At 38.7% G+C, this 18,236-nt stretch overlaps 1 protein-coding gene across 1 annotated transcript in view; it reads left to right on the top strand.

The window, feature by feature from the left end:
* Positions 1–144: 144 nt before the first annotated feature.
* The window catches only part of tyw1 (tRNA-yW synthesizing protein 1 homolog (S. cerevisiae)), a 40,830-nt gene continuing 22,738 nt past the window's right edge, over positions 145–18,236 (top strand). The window contains exons 1-11 of the mRNA XM_026370173.1: positions 145–273; positions 622–743; positions 922–1,050; positions 1,917–2,018; positions 3,067–3,261; positions 3,398–3,682; positions 5,105–5,227; positions 11,648–11,780; positions 14,709–14,761; positions 14,850–14,968; positions 16,550–16,659. Of these exons, the coding sequence (XP_026225958.1) occupies positions 210–273; positions 622–743; positions 922–1,050; positions 1,917–2,018; positions 3,067–3,261; positions 3,398–3,682; positions 5,105–5,227; positions 11,648–11,780; positions 14,709–14,761; positions 14,850–14,968; positions 16,550–16,659 (1,435 nt within the window). The 5' untranslated portion in view covers positions 145–209. The remainder of the gene's footprint in view (positions 274–621; positions 744–921; positions 1,051–1,916; positions 2,019–3,066; positions 3,262–3,397; positions 3,683–5,104; positions 5,228–11,647; positions 11,781–14,708; positions 14,762–14,849; positions 14,969–16,549; positions 16,660–18,236) is intronic.

Raw genomic sequence — 18,236 nt, 5'->3', positions numbered from 1 at the left:
AGATAGATATATATATATATATATATATATATATATAGATAGATAGATAGTTTTTTTTTATCACAATACTACCAGTTTAAAGGAAACTGCTTCGAGCGCGTCGATAATATGGAGAACTACATTTCCCAGCATGCTTGTCGGCTAAACAACATGTTCGCGTACAGAACCAGGTGCTGAGAACTGTGTGTTTTGTTGTATTATTCGTAGCCATGCAGAGTTTCTTCGCAGTTATTTTGCTTTTCATACGTCGTGTGTCTACCTCGGATACTAAAGGTATGAGCTATTTGGTTTGTTGACGGAACCAGAAACTAACTTTACGTTATATTTAGCTAACGTTGCTAACGTCGGCAGCTAGCATGTAACAGTAATTGCTAACCAGTCATCCGCCTTTGACTTGCTGCTGCTGAGCTCTGTTGAGTTTGAGGTTTTAATCCTGTTGTGTGGCTTGTTGTTGATTAAGGATTTGTCCTTGTCTTTAAAACCACAGCCGTGTTGCATTTGTACAATTTCCAAATGAGGCGAACATTTATTATTCATGTGTCACCTGCCTGAACACAGAGGATCCAGTTTGTACACCTTTGTACACCTTTTCTCACCCATTCTCACCTTTTCTCCTTCTAGACCCACAAGATGTCCACAGTTCCAGTTATTTCATGTCCATATGGCACAACAGGTTGTACTTGTATACAGCTGCTGCACTTTTCTTTGGGATCTGGTTTGCACTGAAGATCTCACTGAAAAAGGTGAGTTGTTAAAACCTCTTCACTCAGGTGTTCTTGAGCCTTTGTCTTATTAGTCTTTGTGCAGATGTTTGTGAAACATTTCTAGTAATCTTCTATTTGTGAATGTCCTCTTTGAAATGAAAAAAAATATTTTTTATTTTGTTTCCAAACTTGCATAATTTCCATTGTATGCTTTCAGAAAAACTCCAAAGATGTCAACTCATCTGTCAACAAAACTGAGAAGAGCAGCGAGCGCTCTGACAAACAGAAAGTGGTTCATGTTTCAGGAGTTAAAATCTTCTACGGTTCCCAAACAGGAACAGCAAAGGTGAAATGCTGCACATTAAATCATGATGTTAACATACAGTCGAGATGGTGTAGGTACTTTATTAATATCCTAAAGAGAGCAAATAGTTGTCCAGTCAGAATGAACATACAGACATGTCCACAGCAATAATAAATAACAAATCAAACCATAATACATTATTTAAAAACCCCATAGCAGCAGCAGCGACAATCGAGTTTTATTTCTGTCTTACATATTGGTGCATTATATCAAGTTAAATGTAGATAAGGGATGGCTAAAATCAGCCAATCAGCCTCCTTTTAAAAATCTAATTTTATACAGGTTAGAAATGTAAATTAGAGTCATTTATGTTATTTTACTACACACAATGCTCTACAGTCTGTTTGTGTCTTTGATGTAAGGACAGACTCTAAATGAAACAAGACTATGAAACTCGAATAAAACATTTACTTTATTTTAAGTGTCAATACCAGTGAGAAGATTTAGTTTTTTGCTCACCTAAGGGTAAACGACCATTGGATCTTATTATAATGTTAATTTCAAATACACATACCAGTGATATTTAATTGTTATGTATAATTTTATTTTCAGGAGAAGGAAAAATACTGATTAAAGTAATTAAGTTAGGTTTAATAGCACAGTTCAGTGTACTTAAAGCTGAATTGGTCTCTAACACAGTTTCATAAACATCTGAACACTATACATTTTACTAAAGTGAAATTTTATTCAGGGATTTGAACGTAAACCTTAGTAAATCAACATTTTGCACAAATTGTGACTTACAGTTAATTCAAGGCAACTCTGTGCAGACAGAACTATAAATTTACTGGTGGATAGTGAATGTATGATTCTCAGAAGTGGCATCAACTGAGACTACATCTGTTCAGGCCTTTGCAAATGAGCTGTCAGAGGAGGTGAAGGCTCTCGGGATACCAGCTGAGGTGACTGACATGAAAGAATACGATCCAGATGATCAACTTGCTGATGAGGTAAGCCTCGTCCTGCTCCTGGTTTTTCCTTGTCTGGTAAAGTCAATTTGAAACTGTGTCCTTGAATAAGAGCCTAGCGGCTACTCAGTATTCACTGTAACTCTAATAGCGATTCATTAACGCACAATGTAATTGCTGCAGCTCTGTTAGGAGGATAAGCTTGCTTTATGATGTATGAAGAAGTTGCTCTGGGGTGTTAATTAAATCTCTAAAATGTAAATTCAAGCACGTTAAGTCCTAACAACACGAGGTTACAGACAATGCTTCGTTAAACAGAATTAATCAAAGTATAATAAGTCAAAACTGTCGTTTTTATTTAAATGCTTGGGTCAAACATTACAGTAAGTTTTGTTATGTCGAAGCTCATTGTTTCTTTCATTTTACCCTGATTTGATTTGCTGACCAATTGGCACATAGAACAAGTCCCTGATCATCCAGTCATGTATTAGGAAATTAAAGAAGTTCAGAAGAGTCAGAAAAGTTAAATATTAGATTAGTTTGTGTTTGTGTAAGATTCAGGTTATGATATGAATTCAGAAAAATTTTCTTTTTAATGTCCTTATTGCATTCATCATGACCAGAAATTGTTTAGTAAGCATGACTCACACATTTGTTTACTATATAATACTAATATAATACTGTATATTGATAGAAGATGCAGCTTCCTGACTTTTTGAAACTGTGTGTGTTGGAACAGAGCGGTGGGAAAAGAACAAGCAGGCAGACAAAACAGAGCTCCTTTTCACAGCACAACATTCAGTGTTTAACAAATATGCTGCAGACAGAGATAATGTCCACAGACTACTTAGTGTTTGTAGTTTCACAAAAATGTCAGTAGTTTTACTGAAGCCAGCTATTTGTGATGCTCTAGTGTTTAGTAAGGTTTATCTTTGTTACAGTAGCTGTTGAGGTTTTCCTCTGCTTCTGTGTCTTTATTCTGTCTTCATTAAGTAATCAGAAATAGCAGTTCTTGTTGTCCAAAGTCTTGGCTCAAGTAATCTTTACAGAGAGTATTTACTGATGTCACTGTGTTTCCTTCTCTAACCAGTGCACCAGAAAGTCGGTCTGCGTGTTTCTTGTGGCCACGTACACTGACGGACAGCCCACAGAGAACGCCGAGTGGTTCTGCAAGTGGCTGGAAGAGGCATCCACTGACTTCAGATATGGAAAGACCTACCTCAAAGGCCTCAGATATGCAGTGTTTGGTCTCGGCAACTCAGTCTATTTTGGCCACTATAACACAGTGAGCAATCAGGATAAATGTGCTACTTTGTCAAATGTTTAGCATCACTCGAATCTGTAGCTCAGCAGTGTTAAATTAATCCATGTCGAACTTTGACTTCATATGCAGCTCACCTTTGTAACCTTTCTCTCTCCAGGTGGGCAAAAATGTAGATAAGTGGCTTTGGATGCTGAGTGGCATGAGAATCATGACCAGGGGAGAGGGCGACTGTAATGTGGTGAAGAGCCGTAATGGCAGCGTCCAGGCAGACTTCCTGGCCTGGAAGGTCAAGTTCCTGAAGCGCCTACAGGCCCTGGCCAAGGGTGAGAAGAAGAAGTGCAGCGGGAACTGTAAAAAGGGAGGCTCCTGTAAGAACAAGAGGAAAGACAGAAAAGTGGAAGAGGAGGGGGAGAAAGCAGCTCAGCAGAATAACAGCTCTGAGGTAATATTTTGAGTTGTCACTATTTTAATGACTCATTGTACAGAGGTAAAGAGAAATGCTTTGTGTGTTCTTGAGCAAAAAGCTGAATGTCTTACTTCTCTACTTGCCACTGGATCTATGTTCTGATCATTTTTTAATGAAGAGTTCTGAGAATTTTTTGCTGGGACACTGTGATTCAAGATCCAAAATGGTAAAATCCATAACTGCGACATCACAGTTTCAGACTGACTGGCCAGAGAAATGTATGCATTATTCTAATGTATGGTCCCAGGTTTGGTATCTTGTGCTTTCCGTTTTTGAAATCCCAATGTAGTTTCCTCTAACTATTTCTTGATGTCTTGTAATTCTTGGATGAAGAACCTGTTCTGACCTCTACTTACAAATCTCTGTTTTAATAGACAGGATGTTGGTGGCCAGTGTGAGCTGTGAATAATACAGAATTTAAACATGAACTTGCTAGGTTGCAGTTTAGTTATTTTCCCACATCACTGAACCGTAGAGATGATATAGCACCTCTCTAAGCTTTCCCCCCTTTGTGACTATAAGAAGAAAAGAGCCTGAGAAAGTGTGTAGCTGACAACTAATTAGGAAATATCCTATAGCTTATAATGTTGTTTTCTCAGAAGGGTACTTCACATATTCAGGTTGCTCTTATCAGTGTGTGTGAAGTGGAGTAGCTGGGCTATTGGTCTAATGTTGCACTCCAGCAATCTGATTAAAATCATAAAAGGACTTTAAATGTCTCAGGAAGTGAAGTGTTACTCTCCGCTTTTCAGGTCAGCTCTTCATGGCTCACATGAAATCTGTTATCACTGCATGACGATCATATGAAAATATATATATATTTTTTTAACCAATCACAAAAATTACAGATTTTACAAGAAGGGAGGTACAAACACAGACACATTATATGTACACATGCACACATTTACAGCTTTTATATGCATCACAGCGCACACAGATGACCAGTTGTCATGGTAGCGGGCACCTCAGAGCCAACTCAAACTGAGACTACTTCCCCTCTGTCTGCAACAGTCGGTGCACTCAGCAGAGGTGACATTCAACCGGAACCAAGTGGAGCTGAGAATTGTAGCTAGGGGACCATCATTGTCATTTATCTATCATGATGCTTTTTATTGTGCTGCAGAACTTGTGATAAATCTTTTGAAATGCCATAATCACGCATGTGGTTTTCTTTCTTAATCAGGCAGCCCGAGAAGGGTCAATGATGTAAGGTAAATGTGTTCTGTATGAGTTCCCCCACTCCAGTTTTAATTGGTCATTGTTTGAGCCATATGTTAGTCTCTTTACTTTGGGGTAATATTTAAATTTTCCACTCACCCACCATGTCCTTGACCTTTTCTGTTGTTTAATCATATGTGTTTTTTGTTCTGTGTTTTTTTTTTTTTTTTTCCATTTCAGGAGGATCTGATGGAAACCAGCAGTGACGAGGAGGGGTCTGGCCTGGAAGATGAGAAAAAAACAGGTTCGGTGGTTGACATGGAGGATCTGGGAAACATAATGAACAGCGTCAAGAAAGCAAAGGTCAGACTCATTCTTTATTAGTACGTTAGCTGATGTACAAATTAGACGTAGAAAGACCATAGTGCTCAGTGCCACCTTTCTCTAATCTCACACCACTACCACTATAGCAGTTACATGAGCCTTTGTACCACTACGAATTCATGTGCTGCATCTTCCTACTCGTAAATGTGAGGTAGATATACAGGATCTACTTAGCTGCCTGCCCACCAATTTTACAGTTGGCCTGTTGAATCATTTTAAACTGGAGCTGCAGTCTCACCATTCAGCAGGTTTATTTTCAGTATTTCCGTGTTAAGAGCTATAAGCGCGCACCATCGTGGCATTAAAGCTTAGTCCAATTTAAGTGTGTTGAATTAAGAGAAAAAGTGGTATCACTGAAGCAGAAGTAGCAGATGGGTTGATAGACACCAGACCCCAGCAGGCGAGAAGCAGAGGCTTGCGTAATAGCGAGGACGCCCACTTCACAGACTTGTGAGGAATGAGTGACTCAAGAAAAGCTGAAAAAATGAGGAGGAAGAGCCTTTATTGGTCCCTTTTTATCAGCAGTCGTATAGGGACCGGGGCAAAATATTGAGTTTTGAGAGTGAAGAAAATAAAAGGAACAGACATATACAGTGGCAAGAAAACGTATAAAATGTTATCTGATCTTCGTCTAAGTCATGTTTTTATGATGTGCTGTGTCTTCTTTCCAAATAGTTAAATCTTAGTTTTAATCAGTCCACAAAACATTTTGTCAATACTGCTGTGGAGTGTCAGTGTGCTGTTTGTCAAACTTCAGGCATTCAGCAATGTTCTTCCTCTGTGGTGACCTGCCATAGACACCCTGCTAGTTCAATGTTTTACCTACTGTAGACTCATGAACACAGATGTTAGCCAGTTCCAATGATGCCCGAGTCCTGACTGGTTCCAAATCTTTGGCTGTCACTCAGGGTTCTTTCTTTATCTTATGAGTGTTTGTTGTGCCGCCCACTTCTTAGTAGAGTAACCACAGTCCCAAAGTGTCTCCATTTGTAGATTGTTTGCCAACTGCAGACTATTGAATTTAGTTTTAGTCTTTGACATCAGTTTGTAAACCTTTCCAGCTTTATGTAAATCAACAATTCTTGACTGTAGATCCTCTGAAAGCTCCATTTGGCTCTTGACTTATATGACGACAAAGTAATGCAGAAAAGCATGAAATTCCAAAAGGTTCACATACTTTTACTTCCCACTGTAGGTATCTAACCCTGTAACATTCCTGTACTTTTCAGAGACACATCAGTGGGGAAAAGATCTCTTGTACCTAAAAAAGGAGCCACCTTATCAAAACCTGTGAAATGACTTGTTTCATATGGCATTAAATGTTGACGTAAAATCAAAGAAAACATCCACGGGTGCACTGAATTGTGTAAAATCTATAATCCTCATCTTGATTGATAATTTTTACTACCAACACATTTTTAGTCTTTAATGTTTTCTGTTTCATCAATTTTCTAATACTGGGAAAACTGAGTAAGACATTCAGATTGAACAAACACCCCACCTATCAGTGTTGGTCTGTGAAACAATCCACATTTTAACAGTATTAATTTTGTACTTAAATTATTTCTACCTGCGCTACTTTTAATGCTGTACATCAGAACTAGGTGTTATTGTGGCAATAGTGAACTTCCACTTAACTTTACATTCCAACTTTTTGAAAGACTTAAAAGACATAAAGATAAAGTAATAAAAGTAAGTAAAGTAAAAAATAAAGACTTCCTCCTGTTAGCCTTGTTGTGGTTCTAAAGCAACAAGTTAGTGAGATTTTCTTCTTCTTCAGGAGTAAAGTTACTTTGGTGGGAACACCTACAGTAAGACAGCACATTTTATTTGACTGCTGTTGACAGGAACCTTTCTGATTCCAAAATGTCCAAATTGTCCCGGGCTTGTCCGTTTCAGTTGTGACATTAATATTACAGTGCATTATGTGTAAGCTTTGATTGGTTCTGACAGGCCCCTTTTGTAAGTCCTACACAGATGTGTTTATACATCATGACAGGATGTTAAAGAGACATCAGCGGATGACTTAAGGAGCTTGGGAAGCTCAGTGCTTCAGTTATGTCGAACCACACTGGGAAGAGCCTGAAGGCGGTTTTAAAAAACATCATGATGTGTTTTCATGTTATTTTTATGAGGAAGCTATGGGTACCTTTTGTTATTCTGTTCCCCAAACAGAGATGGACAACAACTTCTATTTCACCTGCTGTGAAATGATTTTAATTCCATTTTGTCTAATTAATTTAGTAATTTAAATTGGTTTGTATCATCAGATTGGGCTGTGAGGATGACAGCTTTGCTCTGTGTCTGTGGTAACAAATTAGTCTTGCTTACGCCTAATTTGGTGCCACAGAGCAGGCAGCGCAAGATACAATTAGTTTTTTACATTAAAGATTAGCTATTGCCAAGAGACAACAACAACAAGTACTGTCCAAGCTGCAAATTAAGTGTGAACAAGGATATTCCCCTTGCTGGAAAATGTTAGTTATCTAATTTACATTGCAGAGGAATGTATTGTCCCCATTAGTAACCCAGACCTGTAGCATTATTTTACTTTAGTCTCATGTTATAAAGGTTCATTGTCAGTGTCCTTTATTTAAAAAGGAACTGGAGCTATGTACCTAACTCCTGTTTTTGTCCACTTGAGACACCTTTAAGTGTAACTACAGGTGGAAACTGTGGCTGAATCTGACCACTAGGTGATGGCAGAGACTCTCAGTTGCAGGCAGCTTGACAACTGGGCTTTGGCAGATCTGCAACATCTGATATTAAATACCACGCTGTTATTTCACTTAGAAAGCTATTGGCGTGAAAACCCTGTGCAAGAAAATCGGCCAAACCTAAGTCTAAAAAGACAGACTTGTGTTTAAGTCACTTTCTCTGGGTTGTGTCCATGTAATCCTCTAACCCTAATCCAACAAACTGAGAGAAACTTCTCATGTTTATAGCAACATCATAGAGATAACCGGCTTTTATTGTTGGTTTGCTGCAACTATTGTGTGCACGTCTGTTGCTGCTTTCAACATATTTTGATTTTGAAAAAGATTGAAAGTCAGTAGTACTTTATTGGTCACAACCATTAAAAAACACAATATAAGGGACGTTTATGAAGACGTGGATTCTGCATCATTTAAAATATAGATTTCATGGTATTGATCAGTCAAATGATCATAACCTCAGATTGTTGCATATAATCATCACTCAAATAAACATAATCTACTTGTTTAAAGCTTACAATTACTATAAAGTAAAGTGGTGTCTGCTTTCCCCTCAAATCATCACTCACTACGATTCCTCATCCAACCCTAAATGCTTTATTCCATTTTTTTTTCATTTGTGATTTTTGATGGAGGCCAAGCGAAGCAGAAGGCAGTTTTCATTCAGATGTACCTAACAGACTTGCAGCAATAGGTTTGCTGCCACAGCTCAGAGCTCATATTGCCCAGTCTTAGTCTATATGTTTTGCTATAGATCATTTTGTATTTCACCAAATGCCACTAAGCTTCATTTTTATTGTTGCTGAAATTGCTTTTGCACCATTGCATTATCATCCAAACCTTGTCCTAAGAGACTTTGGTTTCTGCTATAGCAGTCTGTTTCATGCTGGTGCCAGGGCTGGTGCCAGACAGGAGTAAGTGTTGAGTGCATCATAAACCTAAGCAGCTGAACAGTTGTCAGGGCAGAGTTGTGATGTTTTCATGTTAATATACAGAGAGAAAAGTGCTACTATGCTACTTAAAGAGTTGCATGAACCCACAAGGTTAGTATGACATAAACTAAACGGAATAAACTGTAAAATGTTTGAGGCATAAGACTCAACATAAGTAGAGTGCCTGTTTGTTTTACAGAGTACTCAGCTGTCCAATTTGCCATTTGCCATGCTGCAAACAATTGACTGTTTTTGCATTTTTAAACAAACATGACAAATTTATTATTGTTGGTATTGTGATCCTTTGTCCTTACAGACTTCTTTCTCCCTTTCGACTTGATCTCTCTCTTCTGTGCTTCCTCTCCCACGTGTATCTTTATGTTTGTCCCTCCATCACTCACTTGTTCTGTTTGTTGCTGCTGCACTGTCCGTCTGCATCAGCCCCATGTAGTGTCATGGTTCCAGAGCACAACATGGTGCTGTAAGATGTCCCAGTTCTGTTAGTCCAGACAGACCTGGGCATGACTGGATGTCTGTGAGCTCTCAAGCGAGGGGGAAAGCTAAGCAGTCGGAACCAGAGAGTGGGGCCAGATGAATTTCTAGGGCTGCACGCAAACACCGCAGGGACAGATTGTTGCACTGTTGGCTACATGTTGCATACGCCGTCAGAATATTGCAAGTCAGGGATGCAATAAGTGAAGGTGGAGATATGTGCTGGCCGACATCAGCAAACTAGTTTAATACATTTTGCAGGTTTAAATTGCAGGTTACAGAATTTTGGTTTAATTTCTGACCAATAGTTATTTCAGGTCCTTTCACATCCTCTCTGAATCTGCAGCACTCCTCAACCTTACAGAGCTTTATAGTGAGTTTGAGCTCATTTTAGTTGTCTGGTGAATATTTACTGTTTTGATTCACTCACTGCTGTAGCAAAGCAGTGGTGTAAGCTCACTCTGCACTACCTGCTCAGCTACAGTGGGTAGATACAGTCAGTGACTTATTAAGTGATGCCTCGTAGCAGCTAAATGGACATACAGTATGTTTCCTTCAGGAGTTAATAGAGACTGAAGAACAGAACTGAAAGTTAAGGGAATATTAGACTTACATTCATCAAGTAGCCAGAAACACAACTCCAAATTAATGGCATCTTGTACTGCCTCTGCTGGACGTGTAATTGCTAGTGAGTGTTTGAGAATGACAGTCTGTCATAGTAACTTTCAAAGTGGCACAAACTCAGTATGGTGTGGAGAATGCTAACTCCAAATGCACAAATCCACTGGGGATTAAGTGGGAAAGATGGAAATCTGGATTGTTCAAGTGGTTGTCAGACTGGCTTGGCTGAAACACATAGGTTATTCCACCACGGTGCTCATAGCTGTTATCAACACTCAATGGCATTTAGAAATAGAAAGTCAGTGAATGGTATTGGGTTATTTCCTCATAGAGAAATGCCCAGGAATCAGTGAAGTGTCACAGTTCTTTAGGAATATACGCATGTGGACATTTGTCATTATTTGCTGACAGAGTATCAGCCCCTTGTGAGCACTGCTGTGCTTAGAAGGTTACATATAGATCCCTATAGACACGTTGAAGCAATTGCAGCAGTACAGTAATTGGGTTGAGCTGTCACTTAACATGGTTAATGTCAAAGTCAGCTGCTCCGTCATCCCTGTCTGAGAAGTAATACCTTTGCCCTGGGCAACTTTTCTAGCAGGACCTATCAATCATCTGTTGTATCTGTAAACAGTACATCTCTGAGATATTTAGATTTACATATAAATGCTCTACTCTACAATAATGTAATCCTGACCTGAAGGAAGTTGTTCATCTTCCAAGTAAGGCTGCATCAGCTTTAGCACTGAAACATGATGGCCATCAAAATGTAATTTTCTTTAATTATATTTTTAACGCTTTATTCAGCTGTAGAGTTCTTTTGTTTAACATAATATTGCTCCTCTGAACGTCCCTAAACCAACTCCGACAGGGTGATGCCCCTTTATTCAACTGTGATGCTTGTATGGTTTTCTCCTCACTCCTGTTCAGCATTGCAGTACAATATGTTAGAGAGCTCTCTGGACTTGGTTTACCTTTGTCAGTTAAAGTTGTGAGTCTCAAATGTAGTGGCATTGTGTTCAGACTGGCCTTTCAGGATGCTGTTACCTACTCTTGGGGGTGTTTTATGTTTTTATTTTGAAGTGCACTTTCATTGACTGTTGCTGCTAAAGTCATAACATTTCAGAGCTTTTGTCTTACATCCTACTGTAATTTAATCACTATCAGCAGTTACAGACTTTATTTTATTTCAGTGACATGGGTGATTAATGGATATGTTGTAAGGCAGTGTCCTAACACATTTCTCTGTTTGTCAGCATTCTTCTCCAGGGAACATTTAATCCCTTGAATGTCAACCAGTTATTTGGTGCTTGATGAAATTAGCAGAGGAATATTGTAGTGTCCTGCTACCAGGGCTGCGCACATGATGCTGCACATCCTTGACTCAAGAAGTATCAGCATAGTGACAGGTGATAGATGACAGTTTGGTAGACTCTTCTACCTTATTGTAAGTGTAGAAGTCATATCCTTAACAACTTCAGTTTTTTTCAGTCTATTTTGAAATGTATTTCTTACACCAATGATACAAACTAGTAATTGAATTTGTGTAATCTCACATATTCAAGGCAGACTTGGAATACTCTTGATGTTTCACCATTGTGATAAAGAATATCTGGATGTGCATTTGGTGTCTGCCACAGAGCAAGGAGGACGTGCAGACAGACGACCAGATAGTGAAGCTGTCCAAGTTGAACGGAGTGAAGAACATTGAAGATGAAGGAGAAAGAAGAGAAATGATCACCCCAGCCCTCAGGGAAGCACTCACAAAACAAGGTGAGGAAAATGGAGGCTGCTGCTTCAGTTACTGGTAGACCTTTAGTCTCTAACTTATAGCTATTAAACTGCATAGTTGTTCCCAAAAGAACATCTGCTGGATGTCACTGGTGACTATAGATAATATATTCACATTATCTAGCTGCATTGCTTGGCAATAAAAATAAATAAAATCACACTGCAGACCTAACGCACCAGCTGCTTGTCAGCATACCATTAACCTTGCTCGTTTCACGAGGGTAGCAGAGTTGTAATTCACTTTAACAGATGAATTATGAATCATGTCATTTTAAATCCCACGTGCAGTAGAGAACTCGGGTTAGATTGTATTTTCCTTAAACGTATTCCCCCATTATCACAGTCATTGATTGAGGTGACTATGTTCTCAAACTGAGTTACTCTAAGTACCAAACAACAATGTTGTTTATCATTCATTAAGCATCCACTTAATCAGCTGCTGAAATTGCATCGATGTCTAGGTCTTCTGTAATGTCCTGACAGAGAATGTAGTTAGTTAAAGCTGGTCAGAGGTGCTGCATGAAAAGTGCAGCACTAGCCGCAGACTGTTTATTGTCTAATAGCAGTTAATGATGCATTGCAGTCCAATTACCCTCTCTGCCTCCTCCTCTCCTCAGGGTGCAGTCCAAAGAGTTTCACTCCTCTGTCCTCCTACGCCAGAACTTCAGTAAAACTAGCTGAGGTCAACATGGCAGATTTCTTAAAGTTCTTAATTTATTGTCGACACCATGTATTTTTCCTAATCCTGCAGCTAGAGAAGATGCATGTTTCTAATCGCACCTTGTGTCTCCCATAAAGCAGCCATAGAGTCTTAGCTGAGTCTCAATCATTAGCTGAAACATTTTACTTTTCTACTCTTTTACTGTTCAGTCCATTCACTGCCCAGGAATTCATTTCCAGCCAATAACCCCCATGGTTGGCTTACACAACACTCTATAAATAGACCTCTGTAAGACTTCACTTCACTTGACCAAATGTTGACCCATTTCATGGTCTTTATGTTGGCAACAGTCAGTCCTGGTGCACATTTTGTTTTAGTTGGAGTGAAAGAATGAATGATGAAAGTTTTGGCACACTCTTTTCATGATACTGGGTCTCAGAAGGCTTTTCGGTATAGCCTTTTTTTTGGCATGACATGGATGTAAGTCACACAGAAATTGAAGCACTCATCTAATGTCCTAGGGAGTTTTAATATAGTGCTGCACATTTAATGGTTTGCCTCAGGACCTAGAACTAAATGGGAATCCAACATGTGTATCTGCACTTAAAATGACCTTTTATTCAGGATTCAAAAAACTTTATTAACCCTAGAGGGAAATAGTTTCTTTCATTTGCACTTGCTACTTTAGACAGGGGCACATACATGTTGTCAACTATAATCGATAGCAAAACTATATTTGCTTTTTCTAATAGAGGAGCTGCTGCTCTATTGTTGTTCCATTAGAGTTGCAGGTATGAATAAAGATACAGTATTGCACATTTTACATTAATGCATTTTTGCTGTGCAGGCATTGTACAAGAACACACAATACACAAGTGTTTTGATTCATATCTGTGCATGTACCCATGCACTGGTGCACATTACTGTCACTTGTGCTGATGCCTTGCACATAAAAGTATGATTATTCATAGCACTTGTTGTACCTTCTCTGCAGATGCCACCTCTCAGAGATTATAGAGAAGGTGGAAATAGAAAACCTTTCTATTGCTGTCTCCATCCACCTCCCCCTCACTTTAACTCGACCTTCTCCATTGACACATTAAAGGACGCACGGGCATTGGAAATCAATTTCCCTGACAAACACAAGGAGTAAATGTTGCTCACATTAAGATCATTAATAGTTAAATAAACAGCAATCAGGTACAAGTCCTTACTGTGGTTTGCACAGTGTTGTAGATCTGGATCATATACAGTATTTTATGTGTCTTGCAGTTGCTAGGAGCAGGGTTAGAGGAGGACACTTTTTCAGGTGGAAAAACAATTTTATGCTAGTCGACAAGTTTCTGGTGCAAAGAGAGGAAAAAGAACTGCAAATATCAGATATATGAAGGAAAAAAATAATTGTGTGCATGTAATTGTGTTTGTGTGTTTTATATTTTCTGTTAATCAAAGAACATCTTTAATCGATGGATCAATCAGGCAGTAAATAAATGTTTTCACTCTACTAATGTACTCATAGATGGCCTTGATAGGGGGGAAAAAAATGCATTTGACTCATCCAGCTTCAAAACTCAGAACTCTTAAAGCAGGGAGAGTGCACTGACACAAATTTCATACTGTATTTTAATTAGATATTTCCTGTATAAGGCTATAAGAGCAGCTAAATACGTAAATAAGATTTAAAAACAAAAAGTTACCACCTGAAAATCACATCAAGCTTTTTTTGCCACTGTCTGGCTTTACTAGAAAGTCTTTTTAAAATGTTGTGATTTAAAGGAGGAGGCCCGCTTTGATTTATCAATAAATAATATAATTAATATAATAAAATTATTCTTCGACAGACCTCACAGAAAGGGAGAAGCAGAAGCATGCCAGGGCTCACTCAAATGTGGCCATTTGCAGGTATGAGGCTGTGGTAATAAAAGTGGATATAGAGGCAGAGCTGGGTGGAAAATTGATTTGAAACACTTTATCCTCCCTTTGTGCAGAAAGAGAATTTGACACTACCCTCTTCTTCCTACCTTTGACATGCCCTTGAGCTGCCGCTATTGACTTTATTGGAGGTGTTCAATCGCCTTTAGGAGAGGACCGAATTAATATTACTTTGTGAATGTTGAGCAGAGTTTTATTGATGAACCCCTCAAAGAAAATCTAAGTATCTTCTGAGTTGGCCTGTGTGGTTCTTGGTCAAAAAGGGGTTTTACTGATTCAGTGTGTTATTCTTCTCATGTTTTGATCTTTCTTTGCAGGGTACAAACTTATTGGAAGTCACTCAGGAGTGAAGCTTTGTCGATGGACCAAGGTGATGAAATCTACTCTTCTAAATAAGGCATTAGACATTTTGACAACTGAATGCATGGATGACATTAAGTGTTGTTTCTGTTGATTAGTCTATGTTGCGAGGGCGGGGTGGCTGTTACAAGCACACTTTCTATGGTATAGAGTCCCACCGATGCATGGAAACTACCCCCAGCCTCGCCTGTGCTAACAAGTGTGTCTTCTGCTGGAGGTATGTACCTTAAGAAAAAAAGATGCTGCAAAGTACAGATCTAAAGTATCATGCAAGAAAACACATTCAGTAAGCCTGGTTTTGGTCTGACTCACTTCTGTTGTTTTAGACAAATGTGTGAATATAGACAAGTTGGAGTACTCACTCACTGCTAAAGTCTGATCTTTATAAATTCTAAAAATGACTACAACATAGCATCTGCAGGCCTTAATGAAGTTGCTGACCGTCAAGTAAAGCACAGCTTCAAATTGAATTGTAATTATTTAATACATTAATGACATTCAAAATGTTACACATGCAAACATACATGCCAGGAGGGAAGAAACGTAGGCTAGCTATGCATAATTCAGGGTTTATCCACATTTTGCTGCCTGCATTCACGATCCAGATGAGTGATATCAATAGACAGGGTGGGTGTCAGGGGACTTGGTGACACTGATGGAAAAATCTCCATAGTGGGCCCATTAACGAGGATTGTGGGAAATTGAGTTGCGTTAAATAGAATTACTAGGTTCTTCCCTTAAGTTAAGTTGCTGCAAATGAATCACGAGTTGTCTGATGTGGTTGGGACTAGACCTACCGCTAAAACACTGGTGTCTTTTTATGTGAGCGATCTAGTTACTGCAGTTACCCAATCTTTCAATTAGTTGTTGAAAATTGTACTTGAACCATAGTGGCATCTTTAATTAGTAGCTAAGAATTGGCTTTTATAGCATTTGGGCATTATTGCTTGTTTTCCTCTTGTGTTAATAATCATTAGGTTGTTTATCTTGTTAATCAAGAATGATGAACTCTCAGTGGAAAACTAGTCAATGATTTATTTGCAGAAGACTAATGGCCACATAGCTGTGAGGCCTGAAGGTGGACAGTGATTCATGATGACATTGGTGAGAGACCGGGCCTTTTACTCCCCTCAAGAGATGACGACTACTGAAAGGTCGCTGTCAGAATGTGCTTTGGTGAACTGCATTCCTGTCACCACAGATATGCCAGTCTCTCTTAAATCAGCTATGTGGGATGACAGGAAGTAAGCAATTTCAGGACACAGATGTATTGTTGCAGCTGCTCTCACCGTCCGCATCTCTTTAGCAACAGGTGAAATTAGATTTGATGGGCAAAGCCAGGATGTGTGATGTGAGTGTATGCATATGCATGCGACAGATTGTCTGAAATTCGCTATGCCTCAGGATTTGTTGTTACACCTAGACATCACACTTAGGCAGTCAGAAGGTGTTATTAACACCCAAAGGAAGCGCTGATTTTTTTTACAGTAGGATGCATCCTTTCACTTTGTGTTTTTATAGGGTGATAATACACATGGCCCTTATAATTCACGTTCAATTTGTGTTTTTATTTTTCACATTGTGATAAGGATTCTCCACTGACTCGAGTGAAATATGGTTTTAACTGTGTTATTGGTGTTAAATGACCACGGCCTTGGAGCAACACTATATGCCAGTTGATAATTTGTGCTTCAGGAAACACTGAACTGGTCCTATAGCACTGCAGCATTCCTAACTCAGTGGTTGCATTATGTCTGCAGCTGCCTACTTACTGTATATATGTGTGTCCCACAAACAGACATCACACAAACCCTGTGGGCACGGAGTGGCGCTGGAAGATGGACCCTGCTGATAAAATCTTACAGGACTCCCTGGAGAAGCACCAGAACATGATTCGACAGTTCAGAGGTTAGTGCGTCAGCAGGTGACTTGTGCAAACATTAGTTTTTTCTCCTTTTCCACCTCTATCCCTACGTATAACTCTGCTTTTATTGTTTTTTAATCTATCCATCAGTGCATCTTCATTGTGCATTGTGCCTACAACTTTGACTAGCATCTTCCATTACATAAAAATGTATCGCCTACAAAACTTAGCAAAATTGTTGTTTGGCCTCACAAGGGCTTCTGTTTAATTATATTGGAATTACAGCCTGTCTATACCTACATTTTTGGGCTCCATTTGTACTACTCATACTAATACTGCTGGCATTTGGGACTTATTTCTCTGGCTGCTGCCAGCGTTGGCTGAGTACGACTGGTTGGATGCACAAAGCTCAGTGAAAACAGATATTGGTGATTATCCTGTGAGTATTCCCTAAGCAGATTTCCTTTGAGAGGTTTCGAGAAATGTTGTCAAAACATGGTGGTGACACATTTATCAGACATTTATTTAAACAAATAAGTACTGATTGGAAAATGTTTTGTACTCTACATGGATTTAAAGGTTTAGAAAAAGATCACCTTCACTTATTAAGAATATGTTTTGTATAGTTAAGGCTGCAGCATCTGTACTTGAATATTAATCTGTGGGTAATGTGTTTAATTAAACAATAAATCATTTCATCTTTCATTTCCGCACAATCTTCCAAACTTACAGTAGTTTCAAAAAATCTAAATATTAAATAATACCATGCTCATGATTGGAAACATTGGATTATTTGTCAGTATTTTTAAATTTGAAAAACAAATTATTACTGCACTAAATGCTTTGTTAAGCATATGTGTTTTGTTGTTTCTCTTTTGTTGTGATATCTAGGATGCTACCGTTTTCTACATATCAAAGGTAGATTAAACACACACAATCTTCTCTGCATTATTCTATTAATTCTTTAATGCTGCAACAGTAACCTTTGATTTTTGTGACAAGAATGTGTCTGTGGAGTTGTACTCAACCTAGCCACAGGCACAAACACCTAAAGACTTTCCCTATAGAGCCCAGACTCAGATTGTGCAACTGTCCAAATGTTTTCTTTTTAGTTCAGTTCATTATTGATTTATTTTCTAGTTTTCATACAAAACCTCTGCCAGAAGTGTCCTTTGGCGTCCATAATCTACACTGGCTGGCACTCGAGATTAGATTAAAATGTCACCGTCGATGCTCAGCATTTAGTTTGAGAAAATCTGCCTCTCCAAAATAGACATGTTGAACTGGCTCCTTCCAATTATTTAGACCTGGCTTGATCCTGCGTCCTTACAGAAGGCTACCTCTTTCACCTCAAAGCTACTGCTGATCCCATTATAAAACAGAAAAGCTATTGTACTTAGGAAACGACATAGATGCCAAAAGCTGAAAGCTTCTGAGACATATCTTGTTCAAAGGGCTGCATTAAAGCTAATATCATTCTCAGAGCAGTCATTCGTAATATATTATAATGCATTTCATTACTGAAAATGTAATTTCCTGATAGGATTATAATGGAACAATAGGACAGATACACTTATGTCGTATGCTGCTTCTTAATTCATTTAGATAAAAAAACTAACAC

Source organism: Anabas testudineus, chromosome 13 (genome assembly GCF_900324465.2).
Source record: "Anabas testudineus chromosome 13, fAnaTes1.2, whole genome shotgun sequence".
NCBI classification, from domain to species: Eukaryota; Metazoa; Chordata; class Actinopteri; order Anabantiformes; family Anabantidae; genus Anabas; species Anabas testudineus.
This window is presented reverse-complemented; position numbering and strand designations above follow the sequence as displayed.